Below are 22,942 nucleotides of genomic sequence, written 5' to 3'. Positions count from 1 at the left end.
TGCTAAAACATAACAAGAATTACCTTTGCTCCAGTTCCAACAATCTTCTTCATCTTCATCTGAGACCACCTCAGCCTGTACCTTATTGTTTTTATCACTATCAGCAGTTTGCCAAAGCCATTCAACAAGTCTCTAGGAAGTTCCATACCGTCCCATATTTTCTTGTCTTCCTGTTTTCTTTTGAGCCCCTCAAACTGTTCTAACCTCTATCTGTTACCAAGTTCCAAAGTCACTTCCACATTTTCAGCTACACTGTACTCTACTGGTACCAATTTACTGTATTAGTTCGTTTTCTCACAGCTGATAAAAGACATACCCCAGACTGGGAAGAAAAAGAGGGTTAGTTGGACTTACAGTTCCCAGTGGCTAGGGAGCCTCAGAATCCTGGTGGGAGGTGAAAGGCACTTCTTACATGCCAGTGCCAAGAGAAAAAATGAGGAGGATGCGAAATCCAAAACCCCTGATAAAGCCATAAGCGCTCGTGAGACTTATTCATTATCACGAGAACAGTGTGGGGAACACTGCCCCCATGATTCAAACTATCTCCCACTGGGACCCTCCCACAACACGTGGGAATTATGGGAGTACAATTCAAGATGAGATTTGGGTGGGAGACACAGAACCAAACCATATCAGTAACCAATTATTGGTTCTGATTAAATGTAAAGAAAGTTGCAATTTTTGATTTCAGGAGGAGTGTTATCCTTAAAAATTAGACTGTCTTAGAAATACTTGTTGGACCCAGTTCAGAGGACTTCACTAGCATTAACACTGTCTCCCCTTTCTTTCTCCATAACCCACTTCCACCCAGTTACTACATTGATGGGAATTAAATGTAACCAGGACTCTTTGCTGTATATATATGTGTTTTTCTCTGTTCCATATGCCTAAGTCCTCCCTCCGTTGCTTCTGTTGAACACTTAATTTACATTTCCAAATTAAGCAAATTTGAAATATGTAAAATGAAGACATTAGGTGACTTAGAGGGCTTTTACAGCTCTAGCATTCTATTAGGTAATTTATTTTCAGAGGATACATTCTGATAAACTAAGAACCTTTCTGTGCTTGATTTAGTTTATACTTAATTAGGACTGTAAATAAATAATATTTAAATAGATAAAACTTAATGCTGCTACTTATGGATATTTATAATGATCATTTAATGTTCAAAGTAAACTTCCAAAAGTATTTGATAACTGCCAAATATTATAACCACAAAACTATAGACAATCAATTTAGACCACTAGTATTTGAAATTTTTTTTACTGTATAAAACTAAGAAACGTAGGACTGAGTCAAAGTGAATGGGAGCTTTGGATAAAATACTTGTAAGATGTTTGCACTTTATACTTTTGAATTTTCAGATATGTAAGAGGTACCGTCATATACCAGGAACAAAAGGTTGGCAGTCAGGAATTGGGGAATTAGTCCCAGCTCATAACCGTCTCACTTTGTGATTGCAGGTCATGCTTTGCTCTTAAATTTTCCCATCTTTAACGTGTGGTAGATTATTTCTGACTTACCCAGGGATGTTTTGTGAAATAGTAAAGATAACTACTGCCAGTTATTTTGTGCTGCTCAATAAAGATTCTATACAAATTGCTGTTTCTCAATGACGGGGTCCTGTGCTTAGGTGCAGACAGGTAAGCGGAGCCAGAATCCCGGTGGCCCAGAGCTGCGTTTGTTGCAAAACTTACGTGACCCCGCGGAGACTCTTTTGAGAAATCTCATTTGGACCAAGAGCTGCAGCTGATGAGCGAGTATGGGCTCCGGAACAAATGTGAGGTCTGGAGGGTCAAATTTACCCTGGCCAAGATCCGCGAGGCCGCGCAGGAGCTGCTGACGCTTGACGAGAAGGACCCACGGCGTCTGTTGGAAGGCAACGCCCTGCTGCGGCGGCTGGTCCGCATTGGGGTGCCGGATGAGGGCAAGATGAAGCTGGATTACATCCTGGGCCTGAAGATTGAGGATTTCTTAGACGCCTGCAGACCCAGGTCTTCAAGCTCAGCTTGGCTAGGTCCATCCGCCACACACGCGTGCTGATCCGCCAGTGCCATATCAGGGTCCGCAAGCCAGTGGTGAACATCCCGTCCTTCATTGTGCACATGGATTCCCAGAAGTACATGGACTTCTCCTTCCGCGCTCTATACGGAGGTGGCCTCCCGGGCCGTGTGAAGAGGAAGAATGCCAAGAAGGGTCAGGGCGGGGCTGGAACTAGAGATGATAAGGAGGAGGATTAAACCCACCTGTCCCCTCCTGGGCTGGTGGAGTTTTCCTGCCGAATAAACAGTATCAGCGCTTTAAAAATAAATAAATAAATAAAAAGATGTTATACAAATTAATGGTAGCAGTAGGGTGGTTATTTCATATTTAAGGAAGTTCTTCAAAGTGAGAGAAGTTCCCAGAATAGGTCATTTAGAATTTGTTTATTATTTCTCTTAGGGCAGCAAACAGTGTTCCATGTTAGGTAGAACTGTGCTAAAAACTTACATAAAAGCGAAGGTCTAACACTTTTTGTGATGTTGTCCTGTTAGATTCTCATTCTAAATTCCACTCTCACCTTCTTGTGATTGGTTGCTGTTTGTTAGGAAAACATTTAACAGATTTTAGCCTCTGTAAAAAGTCACTGTTGTTCTTTTGTTGATGCAGAACAGCAGTAATTTTTTCTCTTTAAAGGAAAAACAATTTAGACAAAGGAGATACTTGAGAGAAGAGTTTAAATAAATTTACTGTTTTCTCAGCATACTTTCCAAAATGATGTCACCCCAAATGTTATGATAATTCTTTCAAAGCTTAGTATCCAACTGGTGAACAAAACTAACACTTGATTGCCGCAAGCTCAGCAGCGTTTGCTGTATATTTTCTGTATCTGTGGACTATTCTATTATGATGTTAAAACTATTAAAGATTATGATTTTAAAACTATATATTCCATAAAGTATTTATAAACACATATGAAACTTGTTTTAAGTATAACCTGTACTGAAATGAACTGTTCATGTTTATAGCTCAGTAGGTAAATTGCTCTGGAGGGCTTCAGACCAGGCTCAGCTGAGGCAAAGCATTTTGAATTGATATTGTAAGGAAAGGTCTGTTTCCTTATTCAGCAGTTTCATATGAATTTAAAAAGATTACTTGTGCTTGGCTAGTTCTAAATTTAAATTTGTTACACTTCTTGTACTAGTAGACTATGTTTTCTATCTGCAGATTTGAGAGTTGGTCTTGGAATATGGCTTTGAAGATTAAAAAAAAAGGGCTACTTTTAAAATTTTTCTTAAACTTTATAATTCAAATCAGTCAAGTAACCAAGAAGAGAAATTAGAGAGGATACCACTGACTTGCTTTGTATCTGTTATTTTTCATTTCCTTGTCTGCAAAAGTAAACTGAATTGCAGCTTTGTACTTAGAAGTAAATTACTATTAAAATAAAGACAGTTTAATAGTATTTTAGAAAATCTGGAAAATGGAAAGATGGGAATGAACTATAAAAGACAGAATTTGAGCCCAGTCTTGAAGAATACATAGTTCTTGATGTATTCCAGACTTCCTCTTGGACATTTTTTATTCTTTGTGACTGTTGTGTGTTATATGACTGCTTAGTTCATCCTCCCTCGGGGAATAGTTGGACGTTTATTCTGCAACTGGTATGTAAGCACAATCTTAATATTTGCCCTTTGATGAGTCACACCACTCTGCTATGCCTTAATTTTCCCATCTGTAAAATGATAATGGCTATATAATTTTAGATTTATTGAGACAAACTTTTAAAGTATAGGTATGGCTTTCACTGTGAATGAATTTAAGATAGAAGCTAGCATTGCCACAATAGTACATTTTTCTACCTGTAACACAAATGTTACCACATTTTTGGAGAGAAACAAAAACAAGAATTTGGCATCCAAGATCATTTGAGTGCCTTGTGCGTGTTCTGACTGGCAACAATCTTAACCATCTTGTACTCAGCATCTGGTTTATTCAGGAGACCCCCGTAATTAACCAGTAGTACTTCTCTGTCTTGTGTCTTAGGAAGATTTATGGCATACCTCAGGTCGTGTCAGATAGCAGGGAGAAGACAGATGAGTAGCTAGTTCTCTTAGTTTAGAAAAAAAATTCTGTCTCCTTGACATCAATATTGTTAAATAAGATATGATTTCTAAAAAGCCATTTTCCCTCTTTATTTGACATGATTGACAGCTATATCATCTGAACAACCTAAGAAGCTTAAGTTTCTTGGGTGTGGTTTTAAAGTCTTAGGAAAGCTGGGAAGGGCCTAGACTTTAGAGGGGATAGGCTTATGGTATGTCCTGGAATGTTATACAAGGAAGAATTATTAGGCCAGGTGCCTTTCATGTCTGTATCTGCCAAAGTAAAAAATGCAGAGGCAAGAGTTTGCCTCAATAATAGTTTCATACATTATCTACACAGAGAAAAGTGACTTTTACATACTGGCAAGAATTCAAATACTTTCTACGTAATCAATATTAAAAGAGGGTAAGTTTGATTTTTGATTGGTTATCAGGTTGATACACAGTCCTATTGCTGTGGTCTGCCTAACCCGTAATTATCAGAGAAATCTTGTCAAACAAGATTTTCTGAAATGAAGCCTGTTAATTACATCAGATCCTTTGGGTTTATGTGGAACTATTATCGTGCCATGCATTGAGAGGTGCTTGAACAAAACACTCATTTGGAAAACTCGTTATCTCAAAGTTTGCTTCAAACCCATCACTTCTAATGGAAAGGGCATGGTGAGAAGCAATGCTAAATTTCTAAGCTGAACTCTTTTCTTAAACATCCTTCAGTGATCATTCTCTTATATAAGTAGATCCCAACAAGGGTAGGGATTGGTTAGTTTCAGGACATCTTATCTAAACATTCTTCTACGGGCAGGTCTATGCTGGCTAGACATATAGAAATCAAAATTAACACAGTGATGACAATGTAATCAGCCATATCTATCAGCAACTTATAATCAACCATATCTAAGGCTGCTGAAAGGTACATTCTAGTCAAAATTCTGACTCTATCCTTGACTTTCATTAATGGAAGGATTTTGGACTAAAGTCTATAAGTGAGCTTGAATTCAAGCTGGATTCTGCTTTGTACTTCTAGGTAAATAGTGTGCAAAGTCAGGAAATTAGATCAAAATAAAATTTACTTTACAGCTAGGATAAATTGTAATAAAATGAGAAATTGGCAGCAAGAAGTTTTAGTGAATAGGACCCTCAAAGGAAATTCAAACAAGTGTTTGCTGCCATCACACTTAAAACACACACAGACACACAAACTTGGTCTAAACTGTTAAAGTGGATTTTATGTAAATTGTTCATGATAAACATTTGCATTATATATTCCTATTCCTTTGTACTTCCCATTTGATGAAGTTTTCAAACTGTGGTTTGCTGGAGGGGAAAAAGAAAACCCAAATCCAAACCACATAGGACAAATTGAATTACAAACCTGGTGTGGTCCTTTAACTCAATTACATCTAATTTGTGTTATTTTAGTCATCCTGGGTGGCAGCTGTTCTGAGTAAATGCCCACAAACATTTTCAATGTAAGAATTTGTCCTGATTACAGCTCTTTAAGATCAGTAGTAGCCTATTTATATTTTAAGTGGCAAAGTTTTAGATTAATTTGGTGTATCAGGACCATTTTAAAAATTGAATATTTAGTTGTTTCGCAAATGGACATTTAAAAAGTAAGCATCCAGTGTTTATTTTAAATGTTAAGTTTTATAACTTCACCTCATTTTCTTATTTCTTATGTTTCTACTTAAGTTTCTTCTAAATATAGCCACTTAATGACTTTATTCAGGCAATTATCAACTTGTGTATACAGGGGAATATGGAATTTTAGATTCAAATAAATATCTTGACATTCCAAGTTAAAATTTGAGATGATCTGGGAAGAAAAACATGAAAGAATATGGATTCAAGACTGTTCAGTTCAATATAATTGAAATGAAGGTTTGTATTATAACTCTTAGGATTGAATAGTAAATACAGCAGAAGTGAAGACCTTGAAGCTCATGAATGTCCTGCAGAAGGACCTTGACCAGTGTTCTAAGGTAGACAAATGGGACAAGGCTAAATTTTAGGGAATTACAATGAAGAGATACTATTGAGCAGAGACAGAAATGGTAGAAAACTCCTAATACCTCAAAAATGATAGCTGGTATGTGAATATATTTCGAAATCCCTTGTTTTTCTACTAAATACAGTAACTTTCAATTAGCAAGTGAGTATCTTTTATGGGCTAGATATTGGCCTATGTAGTCAGATTTCAAATATGAATAAACTAAAGGTTCCTACTTTGGAGGAACTTATAATGTAGTTAGGATAGGGAATATGTAAATCATTTATAGCACCATATGGCAGGTGATATGATAAATGTTTGAATAAATTCAAAGCTGCTGCTTTTGTTGTAAGGAGAGTATAGGCCTAAAGTTAGGTTATTGGATCAAAACAGACGTGAAGTTTTTGTTTAAACTCACTACCATACATGAGACTTATACTTCACTGGATATTTCATCAGTTAATGGTTGACCCATAGACGTAGGAATATAAATTGTTTACATTTGAGGTGCTTATCAGCTTTGTACACTTTTTCCCTACTCATTCACTTTTTAAGGAAAAAAAATTTGGTCATCAATTATGGTAAGTACTTGTATATCTCTTGTAATTTTTAGTTAGTTGTGAACTGTATCGACTTTAATAACATTTTAAAAAATGTTCATCATCCTATATATGTCTTTTTTTTTTAAATTATACTTTAAGTTTTGGGATACATGTGCAGAACGTACAGGTTCATTCCATAGGTATACATGTGCTGTGATGGTTTTCCTCTTTTATGTCTGATACTGACTACCAGTCTACTATACGTTGAAACTTAATTTTTGTCTTCAATGGTAGTATGCTTTTTTGCTTTCTTTCCTGTTTTTCTGACCTTATTTGGTATTTTCTTTACTGTTTTCACATCTGTATTAGTTATCTGTTGCCTAATAAATTACCCTAAAACTTAGCAACTTAAAACAATGAACGTTTGTTGCCTAATGGTTTCTGTGGGCTAGTAATATCATATCTATCTTGTTCACATGTGAGTGATGAACATTCAGACTTTCAATAAGTATTATTGAATGGTGCACAAATGAATGCTATTATTCAAGTTCAGGTTCTTATCACTTTGCACCTAACAGGTTCCATCGTCTTTGCTGGCTTCCAATCCTTACCTGCATGCTGTTTGTAAAACCACCCTTTCAAAAGAAATTTATGCTTCTGCTTCCCTTATTAATAACCAATTGTGATTCTCATTGGCCTAATCAAGTTTCTATTGGTCTCTTTGGCATTCAAAGCCTTCCATAAACCAGCCTTACCATATTTATTCAACCATAAACCTTAACAAACATAGCTATTTTACTTAAACTGGTTGTTTACACCTTAGGTCTGTTAAAAGAAAATCCATAACCAAATTAAATTTAACAGAGTTCAATTGAACAAATTGCGCAGCTTCTTGAACCAGAGTAGGCTCAGAGAGGCTCCAGTACAGCCATGTACTGAAAGATTGATGGACAGAAAAAGGAAAGTGACATACAGAAGTACAGAAGTGAGGTACAAGAAACAGCTGGATTTGTTATAGCTGCACATTTGCCTTATCTGAACGTGATTTGAACAGTTGGCACCCTTTGGCCCAAACTCAGTGATTGTCACAAGAGCAAGTTACATCCTGTTTACACATCCTTTTAGATTATAGTTCACATTGTATAGAAAAACCTTTAGGCTGAACTGAAAATATGTAAGAAGGCAGCTTTAGGGTAAACTTGATTTAACAGACCAAACCTTATCCCCATCCCTTTTATACCATGTTCAGTTTTACTTTCTTACCTTTATTAATGCTTTATTCTCTCACCTGTAATGCTTATATTACTTGCTTTTTCAAATCTTATTGATTCTTGTTCTTTACTGAAATCTCTTTATGTTCCCCCTACTTCTTTCATAAACACAATTTGGACTTCTATGGCCCACTCCAGTTGTTTTTGCTTTTGCTTAATTTTTGTTGTTGTTGTTTGTTCTTGGAGACAAGTTCTCACTCTGTTGCCCAGGCTGGAGTGCAGTGGCATGGTTAAAGCTCACTGCAGCCTGGACGTCCTGGGCTCCAGCAGTCCTCCTGCCTCAGCCTCTGGAGTTGCTGGGACCACAGGTGCATGTCACCTTGCCCAGATGGTTTTTAAACATTTTTTGTAGTAGTGGGGTCTCCCTGTGTTGCCCAGGCTGATCTTGAACTCCTGGGCTCAAGTGATCCTCCCATGTTGGCCATTTCACTTGGCTCAAGTCTAGTTTTTAATCTTTGAATTCTCATTTTATCAACACTCAGTACCAAACAGTACCTTTCTTTATTTTTAATTAGTTTAAGTGGGTGAATATGCATTTCCAACTAGAATTCCAATTTTCTGAGAGCAAAATCCTTTTACTTCTTGTATCTTTATTGTAGTGTGCTATGAATGTATACTGGTTGATTGAAAAACTAGAAATCTTGACTCAGCTGTAAAAAATCCTTTTTGAATGAATTTTAACTGCCAGAGACATTCATGAGGATGAACTGGGCCTGCAGGACAGTTGGAAACTACATTTTGTTATTTTCCTGAAGAAACATTGCTGTATGAAGAGATTAATTTTAAAAAGTTCCCTCTGGCCAAATATCAGAATTGGCTTTTAGCCTTGAACTATCAAAGCAAAACTTTCAGAGTTGCCTAGAGCAGAACAGGTATTAAGTAGCAAGCAATTCAAGGTCTCTGATCCTTAGCCTGCTTCAGCTATGGGCCTGGCCAAGCCCTTTGGCAAAGAGAAGTTGAATAAGGAATTTACTTTTATCTTCTCCCTCTTGAAAGTTTTATGGATTTGATTCACAAAGAAAGGGCAATAATTGAAATTTTGTGTTAGCTTCTTTTTTTATTCACCAAGAAGAGTTAAAATCAGGTAATGATATCAATCAAAATATAAGTACGCATAGTGCCTAAAAATAACGTTATGGTTAATTGTGTTCCATCATATTCTTGGCACACTTTGTAAAAGCCCTAGAGAACAAAGCCTGAGAGCCCATGGGAATTAAAGCTCCAGTTCTTTCGATCAGTTTAAATTTATTTCTGTGATCTTGATAAGATAGAATTATATTTACATTTTAGTTTCTACCAGTATTCCCTTGTATTTTCTTTTACGGCTTTTTCTATTTCTGTGCCTTTTTGTACCGCTTCTTTATTTTCCCCCTAAAGCCATAAGTAGAATGTTTGGTCATAGAGTTTAATAAGAGGAGCATTTGACTTTTCCTTATAGCTATCTCAAATTCCATTAAGTTTGTGTTTTAGGATGATTTATGATATAAGTCTATGATTTGGGCTATTATTTTCACATTTTTTGTTTTCTTGTGCTAACTTACTGGTGTTATACAAAAAAGAGTTTTTCTTTTTATTTGTGTATGTAGGAGTTTCAGCCAAGATTTCTGTCTTTAGTATTGGAATATTTGAATTAGAGAAATTAAGAAAGTGAAAAGGTTTAAGCTCTTGATTCTTACCTTTTATCCTTATAGGTAATGACATATAAATATATTTCTTTGGGAAAATAAAGAATGTCAATTGAATAACACCTCAGTTAATCCCTCCAGCCTGTGTGTTTCTTCCTCTAGATGACTTGTAAGGGCCTGCTCATAAAACCAGTGTGATGATGTTAGCTCTGTTGCATCTTTTAGTTTTCTTCTTTACTCATCCCATACTTGCAATACATATCCTACTTTTCTTCCCTGGTGAATTTAAAGGTAAAAGAAATAAAGAAGTGGGAGGAGAGACAGTGTGAAGGAGGTGCAGAGGCAGACATGAAAAAGTATCAGGAAGAAATCTGAGTGTAGCCCGCAAAAGACTGTTGCTTTCTGTAGCCACTGCCCTATTCTACTTTGTTCCTGTTGCCACTACTTTAATATTTTTTAAAAGGAGTTTAAAATAAAAATTAAATCTATTTGAATTTCAGTCCTGGACACTCAAATAAAAGTGCTTTTCTGAAAATCTGTAATGTTTTTAAGACACCTTCCTTGATCACCCTGCTGTATTTTATGCAAATCTGAGCACTTCCTTCTTGAAAAAAGGAAGAGACTTACTGAATACAACTTTTGCCACATGAAACTGTCTAATCAGCCTCATTTGAAAGTGCACATTTCATTTGATGGCATTTGCAAATTGCTCCTTCCCCCCACCACCAGAACTTGCAATGTGAAAATGCTTCCATATGCTAAAAGCTAGTCTACTAATTTTGCTGAAGGAGAAAAAAAGAAAGTATGGCTAGCCGTTTTATAAACATGAAGCTACAATGTGGGCAGATTTGGCAATGGGAGTCCCTCAGAGTTCACTGTAAACAACTCTGCAACCCCCAGGCCTCACTACTGTTCAAGATGAGTATAGAAAGTTGTTTTTGCCCTACAAAAGTAAATTTTTAAAAATGCAATTGTAATTTGTGTATGGTTTAAAAATATCTAAATGCAGTTAAAATATAATACTAAATTATGATTTCTAATAGATCTGAACATTTTAAGTGAAGGAATACTTTTGCTTTCAGATTCTTTGTGTATCACAAGACATTTTAATAGCCACTACTCTGGGTGGTAGGCCCCCAACCCCTAATGCGTGGATTATAGCAATAGTTTTCTCCCTGATTTCTCTAAATTAGTAATTCTCCCTTTTAACACTGTGCTACTGCTGCTACTAAGGTAATATTTCTTAAATAACATTATGCCTTTTCCTACCAACTGATCTCATTTACCCTAATCTCACCAATATTTCTCCCAAATCTGATTGATAATTTTCTTTAAGGAGTCTTTGTGGTAATCCCATCCCATCAGGCCCCATTTTTCCACAGTACTTTTGAACCAAGCTTCTACTGTTATTGTTTTCATGTTGATTTATTAAAGTTTAAAAAAAATTGTATTATGTCTGTTCTCTTTTTCCCAAGTAGATATCAGTGTGATAGAAACATTATCTTCTATTTCTTTTGACTGGAGTCTGTTATACTTCTGAGTACATCACAGATGTTAAATATATACTCTGTAAAACATATTATCAAGTTTAAAATGGTGGCTGTTTGTTGAAACCACAAATTATTAAGCGAAAGAGCTGAGTTATGTTACCTGCACAATGCTTAATAGGTAGTAGAGATGATAAATTCTACTGAAGTCTACACTTTGTCTTTTTAAGATTTATTGCTTAGCTTTTAAAATTAATAGTTTTATCTTTGAAATAGAGAAATAGGTCTAGGGTTCATGCAGTTATAAATAAATTCCTGAATTTTATTTCTATTACTGTAGCATCTTATGTCAAAAGAAAATATTGTAAAGAGGAAGAAGTAGTGGGTACTGTGGCTTATGCCTGTAATCCCAGCACTTTGGGAGGCCAAGGTGGGTGGATCACCTGAGGTCATGAGTTTGAGACCAGCCTGGCCAGCATGGTGAAACCCTTTCTCTACTAAAAGTACAAAAATTAGCCAGGCATGGTGATAGGTGCCTGTAATCCCAGCTATTGGGGAGGTTGAGGCAGGAGAATTGCTTGAACCCAGGAGGCAGAGGTTGCAGTGAGCTGAGATTGCGCCATTGCCCTCCAGCCTTGGCAACAAGAGCCAAACTTGGCCTCAATAAAAAAGAAAAAAGGAAAAAGAGGACTAACGCTACCTGATTTTAAGACTTAAAAAGCTAGAGCAATCAAGGTAGAGTATTGGCATAAATGTAGGGAAACAGATCAGTGGGAAAGAACAGAGTCCAGAAACAGTTTCATACATATGTGGGCAACTGAGTTTTCACAAAGATATAAAGACAATTCACGGGTGAAAGGCCAACAGATGGTGCTGAAACAATTGGATATTCATGTGAAAAAATTTATTTATGTCACATACCGTATAAAAACTAACTCAAAACAGATCATAGACTAAAATGTAAAACCTAAAACTGTACAACTCCTTAAAGAATACATAGGGATAAAATCTTTGTTATCTTGACATAGGAAAAGATTTCTTATGTATGCCTCTGAAAGCACAACCCATAAAAGAACAAATTGATAATTTGAACATCATCAAAATTTAAAATTTCTGCTCTTGAAAAGAGAATGAGAAGGCAAGCCACAGATTTGTGGAGATGATATTTGCAACATATATCATGATAAAGGACTTATATTCAAAATATAAGGAACTCTCAGAAGTCAATAAGGATTCAAACAACCCAACAACAACAACAACAACAAACAGACATTGGGCAGAGCATGGTGGATTACACCTGTAGTCCCAGCACTTTCGGAAGCTGAGGTGAGAGGATTGCCTGAGCTCAGAAGTTGGAGACCTTACACACATGACAAGCTCAGTGTTATTGTTAGGGAAATGAAAAGTGCACTGCAATACCACACCACTTCTTATTCTATAAATATGTACAATATTAGGTGTCAACTAAAAATAAAAGGAAAAAATTAAGAAGACTGACCATACGAAATGTTGGTGAATATGTGGAGGAACCAACTCTTAAACCCTGCAGGTGGGAATGTAAAATGGTACAACCACTTTAAGAAATAGTTTGGCAGTTTCTTGGCCAGATGCGGTGGCTCATGCCTGTGATCCCACCACTCTGGGAGGCTGAGGTGGGCGGAACACGAGGTTAGGAGATCAAGACCATCCTGGCCAACATGATGAAACCCCGTCTCTACTAAAAATACAAAATTTAGCCGAGTGTGGTGGCATGTGCCTGTAATCCTGGCTACTCAGGAGGCTGAGGCAGGAGAATCGCTTGAACCAGGAAGTCAGAGGTTGCAGGGAGCCAAGATTGTGCCACTGCACTCCAGCCTGGTGACAGAGCAAGACTCTGTCTCAAAAAAAAAAAAAAAAAAAAAAAAAAAGAAAAGAAAAAAAAGAAATAGTTTGGGTGTTTCTTAAAATGTTAACCATATACCCACCGTATTCTTCAGCCATTTCATTTAGCTTTTCTATCCAAAATAATTGAAAGCATATGTCCATGTAAGGGCTTGTACATAAATATCATAGCAGCTTTATTTATAATAGCCAAAAGTGAAGTCACCGACATGTCCATCAACAATTGAATGAACAAACTGTAGTATATCGGTATAATGGAATACTATTCACAATAAAATGAATTAATTATTAGTACATGTATCAACATGGATGGCACTTAAAATAAATCATGCCAAGAGAAATAAGTCAGTCTAAAAAGAATACACACTGTGTGATTTCACTTATATAACATTCTGGAAAATGAAAAACAATTCATAATGATAGCAGATGAGTGGTTACCTAGAGATGAGAAGTAGAGGAGAAAGGAATTACAAAGAGGCACAAGGAAACTTTAGGAGGTTAAGGATGTTTTTACTATCTTAACTGTGATGATAGTTTTTCAGGTATATACATAATCCATAGGTTATCCAATTGTACATTTCATTGTATTTATTTATTTATTTTTGAGATGGAGTCTCACTCTGTCACCAAAGCTGGAGTGCAGTGGCTCAATCTTGGCTCACTGCAGCCTCTGCCTCCCAGGTTCAGGCAATTCTGCCTCAGCCTACCAAGTAGCTGGGATTACAGATACACACCACTGTGCCCAGCTAATTCTTGTATTTTTAGTAGAGATGGGGTTTCACCATGTTGAGTGAAGTTCAAGACTGATCTTGAACTCCTGACCACAGGTTATCCACCCACCTTGGCCTCTCAAAGTGCTGGTATTACAGACATGAGTCACCATGCCTGACCCCAATTGTACACTTTAAATATTTGCAGCTTTTTATAGCTCAAGCAAATTATACCTCAATTTAAAAAAAGAAACAATCGTAAAGAGGTGTTAAACACTCAGTTCACCATCAAAAGCAGTATTATTTAACATGCATTAGCATATTATAATAAATGTAAATATAATTGATATATTTTACAAACATAACAATGAACATATACATTATTGAAGAGCCCCATATGTCATCTTTTATCTTGGGTTTTATAGAGTTAATACGATGTTATCAAAGGAGAAGACCATAAAGGAAATCATTACACCTTGACCATCCAGTACTTCAGTTTTTCTTAGAGGTTCTGAAGTCACTAAGTCATTTTTTAAGAACAGCAATTTTTGTTTATGTTAAAATTATTGTAGACCATCTCAATCTTTATCAATATTTCCTTCTTTCACTTTCTTGATAAAGCCCCATATTTTGCTTCTGCTTCTGTGTTTTTTTAAACCAAATGATTATTAAACAGGGAGTGGAGGGCAAGGTGTGGTGGCTTACGCTTTAATCCCAGATCTTTGGGAGGCTGAGGCAGGAGGATCACTTGAACCCAGGAGTTTGAGACCAGCCCAGGCAACATAGTGAGACCACATATCTACAAAAATTTTAAAAATTAGCCATGTGTGGTGGCACGAGCCTATAGTCTCAGCACTTTAGAGGCACTGGTGAGAATTGCTTGAGTCCAGGAGTTTCAGGCTGCAGTGAGCTATTACCGCATCACAATTACCACTCTAGCCTGGGTGTGTGTGCGTGTGTGTGTGTGTGTGTGTGTGTGTGTGTGTGTGGGAGGGGGGCGGGGGGAGAGAGAGAAAGAGAGAGAGAGAGAGAGAGAGAGAGAGAGAGAGACCCTGTCTCTTAATCTGTAGAAAATGTCTAATACTACTCCTGTATTGGTTAAGTGACTCATTTATAACATAATTTGGGAAAGGAAATTCTCAGATTTTATCACAAGTGAGGACCCAGAACTAAGTGATAAAGTGGTTAAAATAAGGGTCTCAGCCAACTCAAGGGTTAGAATTTTCTTGGTATTTAATGTATTGTGCTTAATTTATCCATTATGTAAGTAAGCTCAAATCTCATTGGTCTCTTTATATAAAAAGGAAAAAGAGAAAAAAGATAAAGCACCATATTTTGCTGTTTCTGTTTTGCTGATATAGACACTTTATGTCATTGTTAATGTAGTCCTATGTAGGTCTTCTTATGTCAGCATCAGTCTAAGAGCAAATAATAAATTTATAGTGAGGTACAAAGATACTATTTGGACAGCTTTGTATTAACATGTTACAGTGTACAAAGGTTATACAAATTTGTTAGCGTTTTCTCACTGCAAAATATTATCAAATTAGGAAATAGCAGACACTAGGGATTGGTTTTTACTACATATAATGATGTTTAAGAGATACTTAAACTTGATTAAAAAGCTCAGCAATGATTTGTCTAAGATGAACCTACAGAGCTAATAGTCTTTAGTTTTTTGTTTTTTTTTAATTCTCATTTATAGCAACAAGCACATCAACCATTTGATTTTCTTATATTTTGGGAGAAAGTTGTGACCAGCTGGCAGTTTGGATTTGAAATAACAATGGAAAACAAGTGGCCTGTGCTGAAAATTGTTAGGTATATCTCTTTATGGAAAGCTATCCTGGTGATGTAAAACCACCCAGGTCTGTAGTTATATGATATAGGCAAGTAGAAAAATCAGGCAGGGCTGGGTTTTTATTAAAGATTTAGTTTGGTTTTTAGAAGTTATGGCAGTTTCTGATGAGTAGTCTAGTGCCACATATTGATTATTGTAAACGTTGGTTTCAAGACACGTTCTTATTTATTTATTTATTTATTTATTTTGAGACAGAGTTTAGCTATTGTTACCCAGGCTGGAGTGCAATGGCACAATCTCGGCTCACCGCAACCTCTGCCACCTGAGTTCAGGCAATTCTCCTGCCTTAGCCTCCTGAGTAGCTGGACTTACAGGCACGCGCCACCATGCCCAGCTAATTTCTGTATTTTTAGTAGAGACGGGGTTTCACCATGTTGACCAGGATGGTCTCGATCTCTCAACCTTGTGATCCACCCGTCTCGGCCTCCCAAAGTGCTGGGATTACAGGTGTGAGCCACCGCACCTGGCCTGCGACACGTTCTTATTTTAACCCTCCTAACCCTTCAAAGAGTCCTCGTTACCTATGGTTTAAGCAATTCCGCCTTGGTTTTTATATTCAAGATCTTTCACAGTTCATCACTGAGCTACCCTTTAATCCTCTGTGTCACTGCTTTTCAGTATGAATTGTCAACGTTTCTATGCTTTTTCTATTTCTTTGCCTTTTGTCAATCTTTGTTTAGTCTGGATTTTCTGTCTTTCTCCCATCTCTCCCTACTCTTCTAAGCCCTAGAATGCTTCAGGTACCACATAAATCACATCAGCATAAAATCTTCCATGACATTCTATTTATACATTTTATAAATGCCTCTTTTGTGCTGAGCTATCTGTGATCACCAAGGTAAGGGCGGGAGGAAAGGATGCTCCATGGTACTCCACTCTGATGCAAGAAGAAAAATTAGAAATTTATAGGCCGGGCGCGGTGGCTCAAGCCTGTAATCCCAGCACTTTGGGAGGCCGAGGCGGGTGGATCACGAGGTCGAGAGATCGAGACCATCCTGGTCAACATGGTGAAACCCCGTCTCTACTAAAAATACAAAAAACTAGCAGGGCGTGGTGGCGCGTGCCTGTAATCCCAGCTACTTAGGAGGCTGAGGCAGGAGAATTGCCTGAGCCCAGGAGGCGGAGGTTGCGGTGAGCCGAGACCGCGCCATTGCACTCCAGCCTGGGTAACAAGAGCGAAACTCCGTCTCAAAGAAAAAAAAAAAAAAAAAAAAGAAATTTATAAATATTTTTTATCTCATCCTGTATACGTTTTACTTTTTGTGTATGTCTTATAACATACACAATAAATTGGTACCCAAATAGAAAACAAATAATTAAAATACATATGTTGAGGGAGTGCATGCCCAAAATGTTTTATTGATGGGGTAAAGAACCAAAAGCTAAGAAAGCACTGATCTAATTGTCAGGTCTGTTCCCACAATGGTAAAGTTAGGTTGAGAATTGGACTAGATAGATTTCCAATGTTTGTTTTTTTTTTTTTTTTTTTTTTAAGCTTAAATGTTCATGGAGTTAAAAAATTTATTTTGAAAAATTTTAAGCATACAGAAAAGTTGCCAGCATAGTACAGTCAGCTCCCATCAGCCATTCATATGGTTTTATCCACTGTTAACATTTTGCCATATTTCCTCCTTGTCTTCTAATACACATGTATACATATTACTATACTTTTGTTCTGAACTGTTTGTTAGTAAATTGCAGAGGTTGCAACCCTTTAAGCTAAATACTATAGTGTATGTCTCTTACCAATAAAGACATTCTCTTATGTAAATAAAAGGCATATATAACATGTATGCAGAGAATAACAGTAACTGATCAAGTTCAGCATATCATAGTTTAACGTAGAATCGACATTCAAAGTTGCCTGTTATCCCTGTATGACCTTTATAGTTGTTTTTTCACTAATCTAAGGATTGCGGAAATAGGAATTTTCTTGCCATGTCTATTTAGTTTCTTTTAATATAGCAGTTTTTTAACTTTTCCTTGGCCTTTGTGACACAGAGCTTTGAAAAGTAAAGGCCCAACCAGAAACGGGCTCATGCCTGTTGTCCTAACACATTAGGAAACCAAGGCTGGATTGTTTGAGTTCCAGACCAGCCTGGGCAACCTGGTGAAACCCCGTCTCTACAAAAAAAAAAAAAAAAAAATTAGCTGGGTGTGGTGGTGTGTCCCTATAGTCCCAGCTATTCAGGAGGCTGAGGCAGGAGGATGGCCTGAGCCCAGGAGGTGGAGGTTGCAGTGAGCTGAGGTCGTACCACTGCACTCCAGACTGGGCAATAGAGCCAGACCTTGTCTCAAAAAAGAAAAGAAAAGGCCCTTAATTTTGTATAATGGCTCTTTTGGGTTTACGTAACTGTTTCTTCTGTACCTTGATTTTTTTGGTAGTTTAATTCTGTGTGTGTATGTGCATTTGGGTGCACACAGTGTGCACCTACGTGCTATGGTGCTGTGTGTGAATGTTGAGTCCTCTTTTCCAAACTAGATTGTAAATTCCTTATAGACAGAGATGATTTATCTTGGTAATTTTTATTCCCCACACTCCTAAGCACATAATACTTAGCCTGTGATACAAATTAAAAATATTCATAAGTAAAAGTTCTTACATATCCCATGGGTTAAGGAGATGATTTAAACAGAGAAGGACATATCAGATTAATTAACTCTCAGTAATTAAGGATGTCAAAGAATACCATAGTAACAATAGAAGCATTATGTTATATTTTATTGAATCTTGAAGGAAATTGGATACTCCAAAGCATAATATAATATGGAGCATGCACTGTGAATCCTATACTAATTGACATGTGTAATTTCTTTTCATCATTTCTCTGAGGAAACCCTTTGCAATAATGATCGATCTCTTTTCCATATACAGAGTCCCAAATGGTTTTTTCATCTGACATGGTATTTTAGTGGGCAGTTAGCATAAAAGATCTTTGTCTTTTAAAAACATGTTTCTCAAGATTGGAAATATCTTAGGTTGTCAATAAAAGGTCTCTTATTATTCTTTTATTATCAAATAAGCATAGTTGTTAGAAAGTGACTAATCCAGAGATTTGCTATGGCTCCTTATATTATTATTATTATTATTTTGAGATGGAGTTTCACTCTATTGCCCAGGCTGGAATGTAATGGCAAGATCTTGGCTCACTGCCTGCAATGTCTGCCTCTGGGGTTCACGTGATTCTCCTGCCTCAGCCTCCCAAGTAGCTGTGATTACAGGCACCCACCACCATGCCCAGCTAATGTTTGTAGCCACCACACCTGGCCCCCTTCTATCTATTTTTTATTTTTGTGGGTACATAGTCAGTATATATACTTACGAGGTACATGATATGTTTTGATACAGACATACAGTGTGTAATAATCACATCTTGGAGAATGGGATATCTATCCCCTCAAGCATTTATCCTTTGTATTACAAACAATGCAATTACAGTCTTATTTTGAAGTGTACAATTAAGTTATTATTGACTGTAGTTACCCTGTTTTGCTATCAAGTAGTAGGTTTTATTCATTTCTAACTATTTTGTTTTTTGTATCCATTTAGCATCTCCACCTTCTGCTAAGTCCCCAGTACCATTCCCAGCCTCTGGTAAACATCCTTCTATTCTCTATACCCCTAAGTTCAATTGTTTGGTTTTTAGTAGCTAATACAATTAAGAAGCTTTTCCTTTTAAAGTCAGCATGTGAAAAGATACATTGCAGCCTTTTAGAGGCTCTGATTTCCTTGAAGTCTGCAACTTATTTGTAAAGGTCCATGGTAAGATTGAACTTATTATTTAGAATTTTAAATTGGTCGCTTCAAGAATGCTTAGAAGATCGTTTGTTTCCTATTTTAATGAAGAACATTTAATATACAGGTTTTCTTGGTATTGACTTTCATAAGTATTATCTGGGGGCAATAACTGTCTCAGTTGATTATTTATCTCTGAAGGCCTATTTTAACTCTACATTTATCTGAACTTAACTGAATAACTCCTCATTAGTCAGCACATATTTTAGTGAAGAGGTTCTTAGGAGTAAAGGCTGACATTCACCATATTGTGGTTTGTCTGTGTGTATGTGTCTGTGGATAACTTGGCAATCGCTTCCTCAGTGAAATAACAGCCAGTGTGGTTCAGCCAAAGTTTAGAGGAATAAAATAACTGAAGTGGGAGGTTTTCATGTAATGCCAAGTGATATTATTCTTGGTTATTTCTTATTGAGTTGCTCAGTTAGCGTTTGTCATGGTAGATATTAAAACCAAACCAAGCAAACAAACAGTAAAAACCCATTAATAACCAACAAACAGGAAATACCAGGTAAGTCAGATTATCTAGTTACTTGCCGTATTTGAAGCCAAGAACTCTTCTTGTAACTCAAAAATAAATGTATGCTTAGGTCAGAAAAAGATTTAGAAATGAAAAAAAAAGGCTGAGCACAGTTGCTTACCCTTATAATCCCAGCACTTTGGGAGGCCCAGGCGGGTGGATCACGATGTCAAGAGATCGAGACCATCCTGGTCAACACGGTGAAACCCCGTCTCTACTAAAAATACAAAAAATTAGCTGGGCATGGTGGCGCGTGCCTGTAATCCCAGCTACTCAGGAGGCTGAGGCAGGAGAATTGCCTGAACCCAGGAGGCGGAGGTTGCGGTGAGCCGAGATCGCGCCATTGCACTCCAGCCTGGGTAACAAGAGTGAAACTCCGTCTCAAAAAAACAAACAAACAAACAAACAAACAAAAAATATAAAACTTAGCTGCGTGTGGTGACGGGCACCTATAGTCCCAGCTATTCGGGAGGCTGATGCAGGAGAATCGGTCGAACCCGGGAAGCCGAAGTTGCAGTGAGCCGAGACTGCACCACTGTACTCCAGCCTAGGTGACAGAGTGAGACTGTCTCAAAAAAAAAAAAAAAAGAAAGATAAAGATAAAAAAAGAAAGAAAGAAATGAAAACAACATTTTGTCTATTTTTTCCAGGATCAGATTTAATAGAAAACTGGTGATGCATTAAGTTTTTCACAGACTTGGCTTGAGAATATTTTATATTTTATATGCTTGCTATTTTTTAAAAAATAGGATTCACTGGGACTTATTTCCACTACAGCAGGAAGAGGCACTGTGATTCACTGAATTGTGTGAATTAAAGGCATGATCAAGGAACAGGCCCATTGAAAATGATGGCCCCGCAGTATTAAAAGTGCTTTGATCTTCTGTTTTGACACATTGAATTTATCTTTAATTATATGTGATGACATTTGATTACTCTACACTTAGACTATTATGTGGTTTTTAAAATATAGTTTGTAGTATATAACAACTTTAGCACCGATTTTTCTGTAGATACGAATTTACAGAGTGATGTTTTTAGTTTCGTTTAAGAGGAAACTATTAGACTTCTAAATTAACAGACATTTAAAATGTAAATATTTAATAGTCAGACAAAGTATAATTTTTATACAATAAGTATTAGGACTGTACCCTGTGGGACTTAGTGCCTTATTTTAATAGGTGTAATATATATGTATGTGGTGGTTTCCTGATCTATCCACTACTGGCTGCTTTACTACAGGTAAATCACTTGAGTTCTCTGAAACTGAAAAGTGAAAGCCTTAGAATACTTAATATTCAGGATTTCAATTATGAAATTCTTTGAGTCTACTATTCTATGATGTCTTTGATGGACATATGCAGAATTCCATATTAATTCTTGACACATTTTCTAAAAGCAAGATATTTTAAAAATATTTTGTGAATTAATGGTTTTTGACCTTGCATTTAAATATGAAAATGAAGTACTTTAAAAATGCACTATGACTTTTTCATCTTGTGGGAGGGGCAGTGAGTTGGGGGGCAACCCCATATAGGCCACAATTGTAGAGAGAACTTTCATTTGGAATTTCCTGTATTATGCCAGTACCTTAGCCTTGAGGATATGAGTGTTTCTTTGAAATTATCTGCTTTGCTTGCATTTACATGCTCAACCTTGGATTTTTCCCAATTTAGGCAGTTCTAAGAAGTCTTTAAGGGTTTGAACCTGATTCTAATTCTCTAGGGGAAATTACTAATTATTCTTTCTTTTAAAATGGTAGCCATATACAGTGATTTTACTTTTAACATCATTTAATCAGTTTTGTCAATGTCCCTAATGGGATAGCCAGGCACAAACAAAAGCAGAAACAAACTAATAATATTCTGCAAGAAAAGTGGCTAATTATAGATTATCATTGGGAAGCAGAATATTCCATGTGTTTTTATCCTGAATTTTGCTTCTTTTTGCCATAAAACCAGTTCCTAACTTTGTAGGGAGGGCTTTTATTGTAAAAAAAGATCTGCCCCATGCAGTTATTGGTTATGACCATTTATTGCCTAAGAACCAAATAGGGGAGCTTTCATTTGAGTTTATTAGAGAAGCAGAGTATGTTTTATCTGTAAGTACTTTGGGATTTTTTTTTGAACTAAAAACATACAAATACAATTATTGGTTATGACTATTTATTGCCTAATAACTAAACAGTGGTGCTTGATTTGAGTTTGTTTAGTAGAGAGGCATAGTGTGTTTTATCTGTAAGTACTTTGGGATTTTTTTTAAATTAAAATATACAAATATGTATAGTTTGTGGTAAGTAGGTGACAGCATGAAAAGCAAAACTGGAAAGGTATGATCCTGCAGCTGCATATCAAGCTACTGTTTTTTTTCTCACAGACTATTAGTGTGTTAAGATCTTATCATAGCATTTGTTTCTGTTTAGAGGGAGTAGAAGGGTGAAGCCTTACTAGAAACCATTTCAGAGTAGTTACCTCCAGACTATATGTGAATGGGAAAGAAGAGTAATACAGATAAGTTAAACATTAGATAATGATTGCTTTTTATTGCATTAAAAAACATGGGTAAAAGCAGTTGGAAATAGGAGCCAGGCACTTAAATCTGGGAAACTCATTTTTGGTCTTTTTTTTCCCACTGCTTCAGCAGCTTGGGAAGGATCCGTAGAGACAGAGCCTTCAGGCAGAAAGATGGAGGAGAGAAAGCAGATTATAGACCCTAAGCATCTGTAGGTTCTCTCTCTTTCTTGTTCCAGACAGCTGGTGAATCTGAATTGAATCCTTAGTAAAGTTTCATATTAGGTGATTTAGTAGATAGTAGTTAAGGAAAAATGATGATCTCCAAGAATTAGCCTGATTTTATAAAAAACTATCATGGAGATTAACCTAATTTCTTTCTTCTTTGAAAGGCTATTAGATTGTTGATCACAGCAGACAGGGATGTAAATTTCAGGAAGCTTTTTGACATGGTCCATCATATCACTGTGGGCAGGATGGATAAGAGTGATATGATATAATAATATGGTTATGTTGTTATGCAGTTGGCTGAACAGCCATCTGAAAGAGTGATATTTAATGATCTGTGTTAACCTGGAAGGAGAACTCTGGGATACCATAGGAATCTGTCTTCAGCTTCATTATATATATCAACAAAGAGTTAAAAGAAAATATAGCTGGCATA

General features: G+C 36.6%; 1 protein-coding gene across 7 annotated transcripts in view; it reads left to right on the top strand.

Annotated features, from left to right (window-relative positions):
- Positions 1-22,942, top strand: part of RAD51B (RAD51 paralog B) — a 747,205-nt gene that overhangs the window by 142,885 nt on the left and 581,378 nt on the right. Inside the window, exon 8 of one of the 7 annotated variants that reach the window (XM_074393089.1) lies at positions 1,634-1,843. The exons of the other annotated variants lie outside the window; for them this stretch is intronic. Coding sequence (XP_074249190.1) covers positions 1,634-1,753 — 120 coding nt within the window. The 3' untranslated portion in view covers positions 1,754-1,843. Of the gene's footprint in view, positions 1-1,633; positions 1,844-22,942 lie in introns of those variants that run through there. 7 annotated transcript variants of the gene reach the window in all.

The sequence above is a fragment of the Saimiri boliviensis genome, chromosome 2 (genome assembly GCF_048565385.1).
Source record: "Saimiri boliviensis isolate mSaiBol1 chromosome 2, mSaiBol1.pri, whole genome shotgun sequence".
Taxonomy (NCBI): domain Eukaryota; kingdom Metazoa; phylum Chordata; class Mammalia; order Primates; family Cebidae; genus Saimiri; species Saimiri boliviensis.
Note: the sequence above shows the minus strand (reverse complement) of the source record. Positions and strands in the feature narration are given on the sequence as shown.